The sequence below is a fragment of the Dama dama genome, chromosome 18, assembly GCF_033118175.1.
Source record: "Dama dama isolate Ldn47 chromosome 18, ASM3311817v1, whole genome shotgun sequence".
NCBI classification, from domain to species: domain Eukaryota; kingdom Metazoa; phylum Chordata; class Mammalia; order Artiodactyla; family Cervidae; genus Dama; species Dama dama.
The window spans coordinates 42268128-42285993 of NC_083698.1; the positions used below are offsets into that span (position 1 = coordinate 42268128).

The 17866-nt window shown below is 37.2% G+C and overlaps 1 protein-coding gene across 1 annotated transcript; it reads left to right on the forward strand.

Moving 5' to 3' along the window:
- The first annotated feature begins 846 nt into the window (after window positions 1-846).
- PSMC2 (proteasome 26S subunit, ATPase 2) lies at window positions 847-14279 on the forward strand. The gene is made up of 12 exons (XM_061165185.1): window positions 847-999; window positions 2718-2755; window positions 3279-3360; window positions 4435-4534; window positions 8779-8910; window positions 9301-9373; window positions 9731-9826; window positions 10524-10688; window positions 11563-11650; window positions 13422-13624; window positions 13836-13932; window positions 14019-14279. Exons 1-12 carry the CDS (start codon window positions 930-932, stop codon window positions 14174-14176), a joined length of 1302 nt encoding a protein of 433 aa, XP_061021168.1. The 5' UTR covers window positions 847-929; the 3' UTR covers window positions 14177-14279.
- Window positions 14280-17866: the final 3587 nt, after the last annotated feature.

Below are 17866 nucleotides of genomic sequence, written 5' to 3' on the forward strand. Positions count from 1 at the left end.
TTTTTAGTTTTTTCTATTCTCTTTTGAAGACACCGCATAGCTTACAGGATCTTAGATCTCCCACCAGGGATTGAACATGGGCTCCCACAGTGAAAAAGCTCTGCGTCCCAACTTCTGGACCTCCAGTTCTAACCTTTGGACCAAGTTTTAGTCCTTTATATATTCTGTATGTTAACCCTTTATTAGATACATGACTTACAAGTATCTTCTTCCATTCTGTAGATTGCCTTTTCACTGCTGTGTACAGAAAGGTCAGGCTTTTTTTTTTTCTTCTCTAAATTCTACAATTGTCTCCTAATTGCTCTCTTCTGTTCCTCATCTCCTGAATTCATTTCTTTCGAAACCTGTTTTCCCTGACTTCCCTGTATCTGAAGACGGTACCACTCCTTAGCAGCGAGCTCAAAAATGGCAACAATTTACCTCCCGATCCGTCGTTAACATCAAATTAATGAACTTCAATTTACGTTCACTCTATAAAACAAACCACTACTCACTGCATATCTAATAAGCCAGGTACTTTACAAACGTCGTTGTTTAATGCCTCCACAATACTCTGAGGTCAAGAGGAAAATTAAAGCACAGAGATTAAAGAAGTTACCCCAAAGTATAGCGTAAATGACTAAAGCAGGATTTAAACTCAGCAACCTGAGCCTGTATTGGTCTTGAAATCTGTTGCTGAGGGATCTCGCCACAGTGAGAGGCTGAACGAGAGCGACGTTCGCCCTCAAACTGGGATATCTTCCCCCTTCCCCGCTTCGCCGGGTGCAACGCCAGCGAGTGACGCCCAGGGCGCTCTTCTGCCTGGCGCCTCAGTAAAAAGGCCCGCGGAGCCGGCTTTACTTCCGGTGAGGAAGGGAAAGGTGGGGGCACCACCGGAAGCGAGGAAGGTGCTGTGTAATCACCGAGCTGAGGTACTTGGAGCCCTTGAAATGCCTGATTACCTCGGTGCTGATCAGAGGAAAACTAAAGAAGATGAGAAGGACGACAAGCCCATCCGAGGTCAGTTGACACAGGCGGGGGCTCCGGGCCGCGTCAGGACCAGTCTTGGCCCGGCGTGGGGGGAGGGCAGTGGATTCCAGGTTGGCTCTGACGCTTTTGTGCCGCTGGTGATTTAGTCTGGTGCGGCAGCCGGGTTAACCGGCTGGTCTGCTCTCTCCCCTCTTTCTGTCCCCCGTCTTGTGTTCATCTCTCGCTGAATGAAATGTTTATTCACATGCAGCTCTCAGGCCTTGAAGAAATCACGCACTCCACTTGGTCTTGCAGGCCTTGAAAACTTCCCCGCCTGGTGGTGGTTGCTTCCCTGGACCCTCTTTTCCGTCCCTCCGCCCCCTCAAGTGATAACTTGCTGCTATCATTGCAGCGCCAGGATCCTGAGACATAACTGTAAAAAAAAAAAATTCCTTTCACTAGGTAATGCATTCACATGATTCAAAACCCCAAAGAGAAAAAGATAAATTGAAAAGCGTCATCCTTGACCGCAGCCATCCCTCCACAGAGGAAGCTGATGTTGCCATTTTGCCTCATCTTTGTATACATTTTCTGTGTACATACAAGCAAGTTTGCTTATATATTCCTATTCTTTTTAAAAAAAGAAAAACATAAATGTAACTCTCTGTACATCTTGTTTTTTTAAAAAAAATCTTAGTATGTTTTAAGAATTAGTTTATATCCTTATATAGAGTCAGTGTGAACTGTATAAAATCCAAATTACTGGACGTTCAGTCACGTATGAATTAATCATCATTGATGGACATTTCGTTTTCTTCTAATCTGTTGGCCATTATAGAGCAATGAATAACCTTGTTCGTGTAACTCTTAGCACATGCACAAACACAAGCTGTAGGGTAAATTTTAGAAATGCAGTTGAATTTTTTTCTTTTTTGACATTTTTATAGACAATGCTTGATTACTCTCCTTAGAGACCGTATCACTTGACCCTTTACCCGCAACACTTTCCTTCATGATTTCTTTCCTTTTGCATTCTCATGTTTATGCTGTTTTGTTTCTTATAGGTTATTTTAAAATGTTCTTATGGTTGTTTTTTGTTTTCTCTTAACTCTTTTCTTTCTGAACAAGTTCAACCTCTCCTAGCATCCTGTCTTCTTGATAGTCACCCACCCCTCAAAGAAGCATTTCCTCTCCACTTTCACTCTTTTTCCTTGAAAGAGGTGCTCAATCACCCAGTGGAAAACTTAGTCATTGATTTAACATTTCATCTGTGTATTTCTCTGGATGTTATAATTCTATAAACATATTAACAGGTTTATCCCTTGGATACAGTTAGAACTAACATGTGTAGAATTTTTTGTGTTTCTAAATTCATGTCTTACTTGATCTTAAGGAAACACTGAGGCTAATGTTCTTTCAGGTGAGAAAACTGATGCTCAGAGAAATTAAGTGGTTTTTCCAAGGTAACTTAGCAAATGCATGACCCTGCTGGGACTAGTACTCAGGTCGTTTTGATTCTTAAAGTCTTTGGGCTCTCAGTTCTTGTTATGTCATATCACTCTGAAGCTATTTTATATAATGTTAAGAATCTGCCTTCGCCCAGTTAGATAAAAGTTCCTTGAGTCCAGGAACTAATTGATGGTTACATTTATATCACTACAACTTTGCTGCACAGTTCTTCTCATTTGGTGTAGTTTGAATTGAACAGAAAAAATTGTAAGCTCAAGTTTCTTTTGTTTGAATTTCATGTGTTATCTCTCTTCTTTTAGCGCTGGATGAAGGGGATATCGCCTTGCTGAAAACTTATGTAAGTCCTTTCAGTATCTACAAAATACAGATGTTTTGTGTTGAAGTAAGGACTCTGTTGGTATTGTGTTTCCAGAATAGTTAGAAGAGACTTTCAGCAGTTTAATCTTCACTGAAAAATGTTATATATCTAGTTTCTATCTAGAATAAATTAGAAGCTTATACATCATTTTTATACTATTTGTAATTAAAGTGTGATACTAAATGGAAAGATATTTGAAATAATTTACACAAACATTTACTGTATTGAAAATGTATGAAAATGAATTAACTGAAATGCTAAGTTTTAATGCATAGAAATGGGCCTCAATTTTAGATAATTTCAGGTATTATGTTCATTCATTTTCTTGCATGATGGTGTGTTGCCTGCTTGGGGGGTATAGGTTGGTTCAGGAATTGTTCTGAAAATAAGAAACTCTCTACTTTCATTTTATAAGCTTTAGGACAATAACAGCTATTACAATGTAACTTAAAAGTTTTTGTCAATATAGTTTAATAAATTGTTGATATCCTTTATCTCCTAGGGTCAGAGCACTTACTCTAGGCAGATCAAACAGGTTGAAGATGACATTCAACAACTTCTCAAGAAAATTAATGAGCTCACTGGTATAAATATATTTTATTCCTGTTTCCTTTCTTTATGTGTAATGGTTTAATTATATTAAAGGAGCGGAAATACAAATGTTACTCTTTAATTAATCATACATTTAAAAAAAGTCATCCTTTACCAAAAACTATTTGCTACAAATAAATATGCTATTCCTCTTATAGTTTTCACTTTAAAAGCCAAAATAGAAGAGAATTCTTCCATAGAATCAGCGCCAAAATTCCATATTAACCACAAAAATCCATTATACACTAAACTAATACACTCTTAAGTTTTTATTATTGTTTCCTTTTTTCTTTCACTTTTTAAAGTTTTTTATGTCTACTGTTAGTCATCCCTGTTCTACTCTTAATTGCTAACAAGTATTATAAAATCCAGTCTTCCAGATTTAAATTATGTATTATTTCTGCCGAAGTGTGTAAAGCAGTATGTGTAACTTAATTTTCACAGAGAATAAACTAAAAAATGAAATGTAAAAAAAAAAAATTCCCCTTATCTGTTAAGAAATTGCATCTCATTTAATAATCTCTCTCACTACTTCTACAAGCAAGTTTAATGCTTAGCAATTAAGAAACATCATCCTTTAAGCAAGTAATGTTTCTGTTGGTCAAGGCCAAGTTCAATAGACTCTAATAAACAAGTCAGAATTTCTTGAATAAAAATATAATCTTACATGGTATTTATTGCTTGAAGTAAGCAGACTGTAGCCTAGTAGTTGGAAACTTTTCTTCTTGAGAACTTGAGTGGTGAAGTTTTATAGTATTTGACCTGCACAAAAAAATGTCAAACGTGGCATTACATTTTTGGCCTATGTGAACTTTGGGGCAGTAGTTTTCACTTGGGGTGATCCCCCTAGGACATTCGGCAGTATCTGGACTCCTCTTGATTCTCCTATCTTGAGGGGGAAGTGGTGCTAGTGATGTAGTGGGCTAGAGGCCAGGGATGCTCCCAGCCGTTCTGGGATGCACAGGACGACGCCAGAAACCAGTTACTCAGTCTGAAATGTGAATATTGCTGAGGTTGAGAAAGCTTGCAGTACATTTCAGTGAGTTTTGTGATCTTTCTTTATGTAGGTATTAAAGAGTCTGACACTGGCCTGGCTCCACCAGCACTCTGGGATTTGGCTGCGGATAAGCAAACACTCCAGAGTGAGCAGCCTTTGCAGGTTGCGAGGTATGCATAGTGGTCTCTGGAAATTTATTTTTTATCTGTACTTTTGAGTATAAGGCAATAGTTCATAAAGAATTTTTATTCCATATTCCAAGTAAATAAAGCTTTCTCCAAAAGTATCTGGGGTTAAAATTTTATGCTTTTAATAATAATTCAAGAAATAGGCAAAGACATAATCATATAAAAGATTTAAATGATATAGGAAAATACAGAGCAAAATACAAAAACTTCCTTTCCCTCCTCACTGTTCATAAGTGATGATGTTCAGACATCAGTGCTCCTTTGGACACTCATGTTAAGTATTTTTCTGGGTATGTGCATACATACCTATAGCATAGCTTACTAGAAGTGGAACGGGGACAGAGGTATTTACCATTTTGAAATGTGTGGAGAAAAAATGGTTCGGCCAGTTTAAACTCGAAATGTATATTTGCCTGATCAGTGTTAAGATACGTGATTATTGATTTTTACACTTTTGCCATTTGGGCAAAAAACCCAGCTCACTTTAATTTGTATTGTGCTAATGACTAGTAGGTATGCTAATGATACCTACTTCTTATTAAACATTTTTTTTATCTGTGGTGTCGGCTCTCATGTCCTTCAGTATGTAGATTTTCTTGAAACTATTTGTAAATGATTTCTTTCCATTTTCTTGGTCCTCTGTTCTGGACTTTTGTTACTGATACTGGATTGTTTGGGTACGCTAATCTTTCTTTCCAGCTTTTCTGTGTCTTTTTGCTCTACTTTTTCGTGATCTTTTCTTAACTTTGAGTCCATGTATTGATTTTGTTCCCCCTCTCACTTAAGTTTTTAATTTCTGAGACCTTTTCTTTCTTTCGGTGTATATGTTTTGTTGCTTTTTGAATGTCCTGTTCTCATATCACGGTCATAATATGTTGTCGTCTCTAAGGAAGCTAAGCCTAAACTGGAAGGTTTCTGTTTCCTCTAAGATGGTTTTTCCCTCTTTTCTTGCTTGGTGTCTTTTTTTTTTTTTAATTTATTTATTTTAATTGGAGGCTAATTACTTTACAATATTGTGGTGGTTTTTGCCATACATTGACATGAATCAGCCACAGGTGTACATGTGTCCTCCTGTCCCAAACCACCCTCCCCCTTCCCTCCCCATCCCATCCCTCTGAGTTGTCCCGGTGCATCGGCTTTGCCCTGTTTCATGCATCAAACTTGGACTGGTCATCTGTTTCACAAATGGTAATATACATGTTTTAATGCTATTCTCTCAAGTCATCCCACCCTCGCCTTCTACAGAGTCGAAAAGTCTGTTCTTTACATCTGTGTCTCTTGCTGTCTTGCATATAGGGTTGTCGTTAACCATCTTTCTAAATTCCATATATATGTGTATTAATGTACACATATTATATGATACAGAATTATATTATACAGAATTAATATATTCTATTGGTATATTTCTGACTTACTTCACTTTGTATAATAGGCTCCAGTTTCATCCACCTCATTAGAACTGACTCAAATGCATTCTTTTTTATAGCTGAGTGATATTCCATGGTGTATATGTACCACAGCTTCCTTATCCATTCATCTGCTGATGGGCATCTAGGTTGCTTCCATGTCCTGGCTATTATAAACAGTGCTGCAGTGAACATTGGGGTGCACGTGTCTCTTTGAGTTCTGGTTTTCTCGGTGTGTATGCCCAGCAGTGGGATTGCTGGGTTGTGTGGCAGTTCTATTTCCAGTTTTTTAAGGAATCTCCACACTGTTCTTCCATAGTGGCTGTACTGGTTTGCATGGTGTGTGTCTTTTATGCTAGAGGTCTGATAATCTTTGGGCGTCTGTTTTAGTGGGAGGCAAAAAAGCTGATAGATGCTCTAGATTCGGCAGTGAAGCATGTCTGTCCTAAACATCACTGTAGCTTATATGATTGAATGTTTAGTTGGGGAGCCTTCAATGTCAGTATCTTTAGATCTTTTTATTTGGACGCTCATTTTTCCTAGAGAAGTTGTCTTCTGTCTCCTGTTGTTTCCAATCTCCAATATTTTGGAAGAACAGTGGAGGTAGGTGTCTAGGGAATGTCAGCAGCAGGTTCACTTACGTTTAATCACCCTTCCCGTCTCACCTCCACACCTGCCTCATTTTCAGTCAAGTTAGTACCACCACTACCACCATCCTACCCCTTGCTCCAGCATTTCTTGGTACCTTCTGTTTTACCTTCTGCCAGATATTTTCACCACCTCCAAACAAAACCCCAAACACATTAACTGCCCCTATTCCCCTTTCTCTTAGGACATGGAAGCTACTAATCGACTCTCTCTGTATGGATTTGCCTATCCTGGACATTTCATGTAAATGTAATCATGTAATGTATCACCCTTTGTTTCTGACTTTAGCTTCACATAATGTTTTAAGCTTCATTCATGTTGTAGCTTGTATCAGAACATCATTCTTTATAGCCAAATAATATTCCAATCTAATTTCTCTCTTCCTTGGCATTCTCTGTTGGGTGAGACATTGTTCTCACACTTCCCGCTAATTCTTTAGACATGGTTTCCTTTGGTTTTAAAAAAAAACATTTATGACACGGATTAAAGATTCTGTTTAGTAAGACCAGTGTCTTCCTTCGGACTGCCTTTCCCTTGTGTATGGGCCGTATCTTACTTGTTTTTGTGTCTCATAACTGTTTGATGGAAACTGGATGTCAGTTTTGGAACTCAGATTTCTCCTTTCCCCAGGGTTTGTTCCTGTTGATTTGAAGTTTTTTGGTCAACTTTTTGTTATCCCCAACTGGTAAATGCTGCTTCAGACAGTTGATGTTAAGTAACTGCCACTGATTGTTTCCAATAAATGCCCTGTGGGGAGGGCGTCTGTAGACAGTGAACTCTGAGTCAGGTCAGATAAAAACAAATGCTGAGAACGGGGCTTTTTAGCTAGCTGTCAGACAGGTCAGGAGTTCTCTGAGGCTGGGCTTTTGGAGGAGATCTATTTCTTCATCCCTGCCTTCCCCCTGGGAGGCTCCTTGTTCCCACCTTCACCATGGCTGGGAGGCTGTTAGCTTTCAAGTCTTCTGCAAAGGTGGGGAGAGGGCTATGGGATTAAAGTGAGTTTAAATGCAAAACACTCACTGTTCTTACTGGGGTTTAGCCTCTTTTTTTTTTTTTCCTAAACCTGTAGTTAATTTCCAGAATTCTGAGAATGTTGATTTGGACTGTTTTTGCCAGTGTTCTCTTTGCTTTTAAGGATGAACAGGTTTTCAAAAGTCCTTACTTCAACGCTCTGCAAGTTGAGGTCCCTGTATATATACTTTCTCAGCTGAGGATTAAAAAAAATCTGTGTTGGCAGGGTCTGTCAGATAAAGTAGTGATGGATACTTTATTTAAAATTATACTTCCCTGGTAGACTTTGGCTAATAACAGAAAACGGAGTCCTGTCCACAATTTATGCTGCAAGGACAAAGTGTTCTTTACCTTACTCTTAGCTCTGCCTAAATGCACATTCCAGAGACTATTTTGTATTTCCCTGTATTTGTTGTGATAGCTTATAAGCTTTTTCTCATATGAGTTTTGTTTGTTTTTATGTTTCTTCTGTAAGCAGATAGTATAGCAGATAGGGAATAGATTACTTTCTCCTGTGATGTATGCTGCTGCTGCTGCTAAGTTGCTTCAGTTGTGTCCGACTCTGTGCGACCCCATAGACAGCAGCCCACTAGGCTCCTCCATCCCTGGGATTCTCCAGGCAAGAATACTGGAGTGGGTTGCCATTTCCTTCTACACCTGTGATGTATGTGGGATAGCAAATTCACTTTCACCATAACCCCTAGGAAGAAATATATTTAAGTTAAAAATAGCAGCAACAGTAAAAATGGGTTTGAAATATAAACTCCGGGAGAAATGAAAACAGATTTAAGAAAACATGATATAAGACAAGATGACAACTTTTAATAAGAAAAATAAAAAGAATACCTGAAGATACAGAGGAGTATCACTAATAAAGGGATATCGTTATGAAAATCAAGAAAGGGAACTTCCTAATGATGAACTATTTGGGTTTAATTTTACAGGGGAATATATCTTCTGAAATTTTACTGGCTTGACTAAAGCTGAGCAGACCCCTGGGACTGAGCATATTCTGTAGAGAGGGATCCTTAACAGTGGCCCAGTTTCTGCAGTTGACACCTGCTCAGTAGTGTACTGCTTGCCCAGGAGAGAATCCAGTTACTTCAGTTCATTATTAGTGGTTCAGGTTCCTTACTCTAATCAAGCCTTTTGCCATGTTAGATGCACAAAGATAATCAATGCTGACTCAGAGGACCCGAAGTACATTATCAATGTGAAGCAGTTTGCCAAGTTTGTGGTGGACCTCAGTGATCAGGTGGCACCTACCGACATTGAAGAAGGGATGAGAGTTGGGTAAGATTTCTATCTACAGTAAATACTCATCTTTCATTAAAAATGCCATGTCACATTCACGTCCTTGACTTTCTTTTGAGTGAATGAACTGGGTGTCATGGATTACCAGGGGGTAATCTAGTAGAGGACTGTGGTTGAATATCCTTTCTTCTGCATCTGCTTCCTGACCTCCCACCCCTACTTAGCCTTTCATGGCCTCAAATGTCAGGATTAAAGTAAGTACAAAATTTTAGAGTTGAATTTGCCTGTCTATTTAAGGTGACATGGTGTAGGTGGAGGAAGCACTTGCCCTAGGATGGTTATAAGGACTAAGTGAGTTAATGTAGAACACATGATAATTCAGTATATCTTTTTGTATGTGTTAGTGAGGATCTTTTTTTACCTCTTTAGTGTGGACAGAAATAAGTATCAGATTCACATTCCACTGCCTCCTAAGATTGACCCAACAGTTACCATGATGCAGGTAAGAAACTGCGGGAGGGAAAAGGAATGGCATGAATTTGAATACAGTTGCATTCATCTCAAAAAGTGTTGAAAGTTTTAACTGATAAAAAATGTCAATGTGTGAATGTATACTGAAGAGATTTTTTCAGATGAGAAAGTTCATCAGTCTTTTACTAGTTCGTCTCTCACGTAGTGTTATAACAGGTAGTACAGCTTTTGAGTCTAGGACACCAGCAGTGTATTCAATTTTTATTAAAATTCTTACTTGGTATAAGTCTTGATTTTTCTTTAGGGTATTGGGTCTACTCTACTGGATAGAACAATTAGTATTCAAAAGCGTGTGGCTCTATGTTGTACATTTTCGTCCTTCTCATAGGTGGAGGAAAAACCTGATGTTACATACAGTGATGTGGGTGGCTGTAAGGAGCAGATTGAGAAACTTCGAGAAGTAGTTGAGACCCCACTGCTTCACGTAAGTGGCTGAGACTGTTGCTTTTTAAATTTCTTTGTACAAAGATATGACAGCCTTTTGCCTACTGTGCACTAAAATTCTGCCTATATATTCACTTTAAATATTTTTATTTTCCTAAATAAAAAATTTTGATGGGGTAGAGGGTAAAGGCGTGGAGAATTGGTAAGTTCCAGAAGAGAAGGCAAAAGGATTGAGCAGCCAACCCTATTCAAAAAAGAAAAATCTATTTAGAGTGACAAGGGAGGTTGAGATATAACCTTTATAAATATCTTAAATATGTTATAGGTAGGTTATTATAAAAGAAGCAATGTGTTTTAATGAAATCAAGAAGAAATGGTCTTAAATTGAATCAAATTAAGCTTGGGGGGGGATAATGCAAAAAACCAAGATATTAAATATGAGATTAAAAAAAATAAATAAATATGAGATAATACTTTTGTTATTTAAACACTTTTTTTTTTAAATTAGGGGAAAAAAGTGTTTTTGTCAACCCTGGATAGTAGGATATCTTTAAAAGCCATTAAGCCTTGGGTATTAATGAGTCTGGATCTTATATTGTAGAATAAGTAAAATTCTTATTTAGATCAAATGCATAAGTTGTGGACTTAATAATTTTGGTTTAAAAATATTGATGTAGAGATAGTCTTGTTTTTATCATAGAGAAGTGGTAAGTGTAAAAATTATGTCTCCTTCACAGCCAGAGAGGTTTGTTAACCTTGGCATTGAGCCTCCCAAGGGGGTGCTGCTCTTTGGTCCACCGGGTACTGGCAAGACACTCTGTGCTCGGGCAGTTGCTAACAGGACTGATGCTTGCTTCATTCGAGTTATTGGATCTGAACTTGTACAGAAGTATGTTGGTGAGGTAAAGTAAATTGATCATAATCAAGGAATATGTAGCTCTGTGAAAGATTTATAAAGCATAGATGAAATTAAAATGGTGGTTCCACATCAAAAGCTTGAGACCTGAAATGTTTTGATTGGTGGATTGTAATTAGTAGTTAAAAGTCTAGAAGCCACTGGTCTTCCCTTGTAGTTATTTGGAAATAAACAACTGCTTAACATTTTTGATCAGTATGCTCCCTACTGAAGGGTACCATTTTCTACAGATTTGGTTTATAAGATAAATACCCCAGCAATGCTCAGAGAGTGTATTAGAAAGTGTATTTACTTCAGGGGCCGTGTTTTATGTTCTTTTGATGAAGAGACCAGAGATTGTCTATATATGTGTGTGTGGAGGGGTGTATGTACACATAACAGACAGACTTTTTTTTTCATTAGGGAGTAAGTTTAGGGCTGAATATATTACATTGAAACATTAATGATTAGTATACTTAAAATGAGAATTAGAAAAGGATCTTCATATGTGGAGATATACTTTTATTCTTTGATCAAAACTTACAAATCAAATTCAGTGATCAGAAATGCCAAGTGATCAGATTCTTTTATTTCTGCAAGTTTTATTGTTTGAAATGGTACCTTTATTTAATTGTGTTAATTTCATCTCTCCAAGTCTTAAAGTTATTGACTATTTAATAAGGACAGAATCATGAAATTACTTAATAGTGCTTTAAACCTAGTGAGATTAATTTGATGGAATAGGTAACACACTTTAATCTTTGTGAAAAAATTTTAGGTAATGATAGTTGATACTTGTAGGAAATACTGAAAAGTTTGAAGCATACCTATTAAGAAGATTTTAGACCAGGTCTGAATTAACAAATTATTTTTTTCATTAGGGGGCTCGAATGGTTCGAGAGCTCTTTGAAATGGCCAGAACAAAGAAAGCCTGCCTTATCTTTTTTGATGAAATTGATGCAATTGGAGGTATGAGTGGTATCTCAGAGAACTTTAGGACTGAGTTTCATGAGGATTCTATAGTAGTATGTGTGGAGGTCCCTGATATGTTAATCTTGTGTGAAATTTTTAATTTCAACTCTTTTATGAGCTTTGACACATGAGAGCCACAGATCTAATAGTAGGACTACGCCATAAAGGGGAAAAGCATTAAATAGCATTGGTTTTTCTCAGTCTTTATCTTTGAACTTTCCCAATTTCATTCACAGAACTCGTATTTTCACACTTTGGCAACTCCTTACTTGAGATACAGCTTCACTTAATTGGATCAGAAAGCAGTTGAGGCATAATTTAATTGGTAGTAGTTCATAAAATGGGCTTCCCTAGTGGCTCAGATGGTAAAGCGTCTGTTTGCAATGCTGGAGACCCAGGTTCAGTCCCTGGGTCGGGAAGATCCCCTGGAGAAGGAAATGGCAACCCACTCCAGTATTCTTGCCTGGAAAATCCCATGGACAGAGGAGCCTGGTAGGCTACAGTCCATGGGGTCGCAAAGAGTCGGATACGACTGAGCAACTTTACTTAGTTCATAAAATGTACGTAAAATAATATTACTGGCTTCATAGATTTGATGAAATACAATATTAGCTGTGTGATCTAAACCAGTTGTCTTAACTAACTCTGAGCTCCAGTTTGCTTCTCTTATAAAAAGAGTAATTACAGCTTTATTTCATGGGTTTTTGAGAAGCTTGAAGTAAGTAAGAAATGTGATAGACTTTGAAAACTCTATACTGTTCTGTTGTTCCTTGGCTATTGTTACAGTCTATACACGTAATAGTCCCTGTTAGCTCCTGAAGTGTTACGTCATTAGACAGTTGTGATTTAATGAACTCAGTGACGAAAGATATAGTGGACACTGTAGCACTGGTTGGGGACTGGTTGTTAGCCTTGCTTTTAGACTTGATGGGTGTTGGTGGGCTTTGGACATTCTTTAGTAAATGTTCAAGGGCCGTAATTTGACCAGTCTATAGATGTGGTGTGGTAACTTTGATGTCATTTTTGTAATACCTTTGGAATAAGCCTTATGATATGAGGATGCTCTGAATCCATGGTTTCCAAAGTGGATTTTATATAAAACTGTATTAGGGTATAGTTTTGTATAAAACTGTATTAGGGTACTGGAAGGAAGTACTGGAATTTTGGTTCATATTTAATTTCATTTTAACAATTTTTCATTTTGGTGTTTGATACTGGACATAATACATTAATACAACAGTATGTATTTGTACAATTTTAAAATGAAAAAATATATATCCGGAGGTCTTTTTTTTGCACTGTACTGATTGAAATGAAGGCGAGTGTTGACACTAGAGTATTTTAATATATCCAAATTGGTGTGACAGTAAGCTGTTACAGTTCTGCTGTATTATGGATTTAGCCATATTTTTGACAGTTTTGAGAATTTTAGAAGAGCATGGCATTTTCTTACATATAATCAAATACCATTATAGTGCTAAAGTTTGCATGTATTTTTGTTACCTAATCCAGGTGTATATTGTGTCAAACATTGGAGGTGTTCTTGAGTGACTTAGAAAACAAAATTGCTTAAAGAAGATTTTAAAAAATACTTAAAAGAACCTATGTTAAATAAACCTATGATGAACCCTTTCTAATTAGTTTTGTGTAAAGCACAAAATTTACTTATAACTGAGAGGTTCCTTTGGGCTGGAGGGTGTGATATTCACCAGACAGAGTGCTTCTCTGAGTGAATGTGAAGATCATGTCTTTCCTCCTGTCTTCTCAGGGGCTCGGTTTGATGATGGTGCTGGGGGTGACAATGAAGTGCAGAGGACCATGTTGGAACTGATCAATCAGCTGGATGGGTTTGATCCTCGAGGCAACATTAAAGTGCTGATGGCTACAAACAGACCTGACACTCTGGACCCAGCACTCATGAGGCCGGGGAGACTGGACAGGAAGATTGAGTTTAGCTTACCTGATCTAGAGGTGGGAACATCATTTCACTTTAATTTTTTTTTTTTTGGATTTTTTTTTTTCCATTTATTAGCTAGAGGCTAATTACTTTACAATATTGTAGTGGTTTATGTCATACATTGACATGAATCAGCCATCATTTCACTTTAGAAAAGGGATTCTTGAAATTTTTTCCTTCCTGTGCTATTTTCCATTTTAACATTGTCAATTTCCCTATTTTCAGGGTCGGACTCACATTTTCAAGATTCATGCCCGTTCAATGAGTGTTGAAAGAGACATCAGATTTGAATTGCTAGCACGACTGTGTCCAAACAGCACTGGTAGGTGGGCAGGTCTTGCTTCTGTTTGTTGGCCTGGCTGTCTGGGTGGCTTTATTGAAGCCTGTTGCTTTCTTTTTGTGTGAAAGGTGCTGAGATCAGAAGCGTCTGCACAGAAGCTGGGATGTTTGCCATCCGAGCACGGCGAAAAATCGCTACTGAGAAGGACTTCCTGGAAGCAGTCAATAAGGTCATTAAGTCCTACGCCAAGTTCAGTGCTACTCCCCGCTACATGACATACAACTGAGCCCGGGCGTGCTTGTGAAAACATCTCTTTCCATTGGAATCCTGACCTTATACAGGTTTCTTAATAACCACTTCACACACAAAATAAATGGTTTTCAAAATTGTATGCTTTCTTCCCCGATGTCTTTTTTTTTTCCTCTGTGGTACAATAAAGGGTGATATTTAATGCCATTAGACAGGAAAGCTGTTTTTTGACTCACTAACCATTTAAAGGTTCCAAATTGTAAAGTGCTCACTTGGACCACGTATGTTCTAGACATATGCTGGCAGGGTGCTGTACCTATATTACCTCATTGTGTCTGCCACTGTATCTGCCTAGTGAGGTGGATTTAACAGATGCAGAATTTTCCTACCTTGTTTCCTTGTCACAGAGCTGAGATTTGAGTCCAAGTTTAATTTCTCCAGCGCCGATGCTTCTGTCCATAATACTCTTCTTCCCTTATCACAGTGGCCCATCAAGGCACATGATCACATGTGTTTCAATAGTTTTTTTTTCCTACAATGTTGAATAATAAAGCTTTGGCTGAACTTTGTTTAAAAGTGTAAGAAGCATCTGATATAATGTGTTCTGCTTTGCCATTTAAGTCAATTTCAGATTAATTAAGGACTGTTGATATTAATGACTAGCAAAGTAGTAAAGTAGGAAAAATAATATAATATTTTCTAAATGAGATTATAATACATATGTATTATAATACATATACATATATATGTACATATATACACATATATATATATATACACATATACATATAATACATATGTATTATAATAATCTCATTTAGAAAATCCAGAATTGGCTTTATACATAAAAGTACTTATTTTCATTTTATAAATTAATGGTTTAAAATTTTGGTAAAGTTCCCATAAGAATTCTGGTCTACACTGAAGTATTTCTAAAATAAAAGTTGTATTAGAATCCTAAACAAAGCTCTTTAAAATTATTTCATGTACCACCACCACCAAATTCCCTCCCTCTTTCACCACAATAACCCCTTTCTATGCCCCTCCCAGACACTGAGACCCAAGCACAATAAAGAATATTTTTATTGTAGTTCAGTGTTCACAGGTAATGCAAAATAGAGATGGATACATTGTAATTCACAAAAAAAGTCGACAACATAGAAAATGCTCTAAGCGTTGTATTGAAATATTTAAATAAGAAAATTTTTAAGCAGAAAAATTAAAGCCATTCATTCATAAAATCCAACCAATATCCTTTCTCTTTTCACTATTGTGAACTTGATCAGAAAAGCTTTTTTTCCTTAAACCTGCTGTAGTCTTTCAAGAAGTATGAAGTAAAGTGAACCATTTCCAAGTGATGCTTGTAAGTGATTTATGTTTTTCTACTGTTTTGATCAATGTATGCATTTAGAATACACTCTTTAAAGTCTTAGCACTTGTTCATATCACCACATATATCAGATGCACTAGTTTGAAACAGCTCAAGTTGGATATGTGGTACTCAGGCCGAACCTGTTATAGGTTCTGAATAATCTTGACATCGCCGTTAGATGATGAAAATCTACTGGCCACACATCAAGTCAACACTAACTAGAGTAGCATGTCTGTATTCCATTTAAAAAGAAGAAAATACACATTCACTGGTAACTCCCTCCACGTAAAATATGTATGTGTGTGTATAGACACACGTTTACAAATGCATCAGCATGCTCATAGAATACAAAGGATTTCTGACTTAGAAAAATACTGTAGTGACCTTTTAAATAACATTTTAAAAACGTGATTAGATTTATAAAATTTAATTTCCACAAAGGTTCATTGATTAACATAAAGCTGAAACACTATGCACCAGTACAATGAAAAACCTGGTAAAGCAAAGTGGATTTTTGAGATGCCCAAACTATATTAAACCCAAGTCAGAGCAGGCAGGTTACCTGGTGGAGCCCTGGCTTTTGAACATTTTGCTATGGGATTTGAAGGAAATAAAAACCATTGTATGCATTTTGGTCAGCTATATGTTTGGAGAATTAGATAGTTTGTTAGGCCTCAAACCAAACTTTTATCAGCACTCAAACCATATTATCAACAACCTACACACTGAATCCTAAAAGCATTCCTAAAAGGTACACTAAAAGAGGACCAACAGTGTTTTTGCACTCACTAAAGCATACAGTCTAACACCAAGGAAGTTGTGTTTGATGTTAGGATTTAAACTGATTAAAAGTGTGGGCTTCTTCACCATCATAACCTTCCTTCCTCATTCCCACTCAAGGGTACCTCCCAGCATCAACACACACCTGCCCCCTGGGGGGCAGACTCTAGGTTTGCTACCCTCTCCAGTCACACAGGAAGAGGGCAGTCTCATTTTCTCAACATGGACCTCTGTAGGCAGGCATCTCCTTTATCTGTTAGGTAAAGGTGCAGGATCAAATACAGGGAGTGGATCTTTTTTTTTTTTTTTTTTTTAGGGAGTGGATCTTTTAGATATTACCCGAAAACTACAAAATGACCTCGCAGGTTTTGCAGAGGACCCATCCCTCCACTGTTTCTGAGTCCCACTGCAGATAAGACTGGCATTGAGATCCCACTCTCAGCTGCTATATGATTGTACAGTCAGTGTCTGTGACACGAATGAGGAGTTTCCTGGGCCCTGGTTCACAATTGTTTGCAAACGTATTTCATCCAACTGTGAGACAGAGATAAACCATGGTCACATTGCAGAGGATTTGAGAAAGACAACTTCACTATATGGGACGTTCCTGAAAACAAGGCGTTCTCATACTGCTATAAAATAAAGTAGTCTAGTCCCTATATCTGTCAGCATGGATTATGCTCTTTGATAGGGCAATAAGAATCTGAATTTGAACCTGGGCTGAAAAACATGGAAAGACACACATACAAACATAGAAGGATACACAGCTTTTGAGGTCCAGAAAGAATGAGGTAGAGATAAAACTTGATTGTAAGAATAAAAAGGTCAGGAAACTTCCCACTATATGAAATAACTCAAAAGATTCCAAAATATCTACATGTAAATAGAATACATTTTGAAATGCATTCTTATGTTATCAGAGGCATGCAGAAAACACACTTTTCCTCAGTAAGACTTCAGTGTTTTTATGTACATGGTAGAATTCTCTTCAGAATAGGTTAAAAAGTATGGGGCAGAAAAGTTAAATACAAATTTGTAAGCTATGGATGGTACTTTTCCTGTATACTACTTTCAGTCTATGACCAACCAAGACTTGAGTATATGCTGTATGTAAAGCATTTACCGAAAATTAATGCTAAGATTATGCAATAGAATATTGCATAACATTATTTAAAATCCTTGAGCTCTACTTCAATGGCTGAAATGATCAAGTCCTTATACAAAAGTTTCCAGTGTAAGCTGAGGTCCTACAATTACATGCTCTTTTAGAAGGCAGATGTATCTGATCTTGTGTGTGATGAGTGCAAAGGAAACAACTGGATGCAAATTTAATTTCACTCTAGATCTAGATACGGTATTGGTTATAAAGGAGGGGGACTACTTTGAATTAAATTAGTAAAGTCATTGAGAAACCTGATAGTTAAAGTAACAAACCACAGGGTTTGGTTTGGAGTAGACTTGTGTTAATCTAGTCCTTTGCTGACATACTTTTCTCCTCAAAGTGTTTTCTTCCTGAAAACTAAAATAAGGAGTCAGTAAGGAAACTCATAAAAAAGACAAAACATTAGCAGTTAA

What these genes read in the sequence shown, in the direction of transcription:
- PSMC2 (XM_061165185.1), top strand. Translation starts at nt 930, where the DNA reads ATGCCTGATTACCTCGGTGCTGATCAGAGGAAAACTAAAGAAGATGAG. An exon ending in CAGCCTTTGCAGGTTGCGAG is followed by an intron (nt 4,535 to 8,778) that starts GTATGCATAGTG and finishes TTGCCATGTTAG; the next exon opens with ATGCACAAAGATAATCAATG. An exon ending in CAACAGTTACCATGATGCAG is followed by an intron (nt 9,374 to 9,730) that starts GTAAGAAACTGC and finishes TCCTTCTCATAG; the next exon opens with GTGGAGGAAAAACCTGATGT.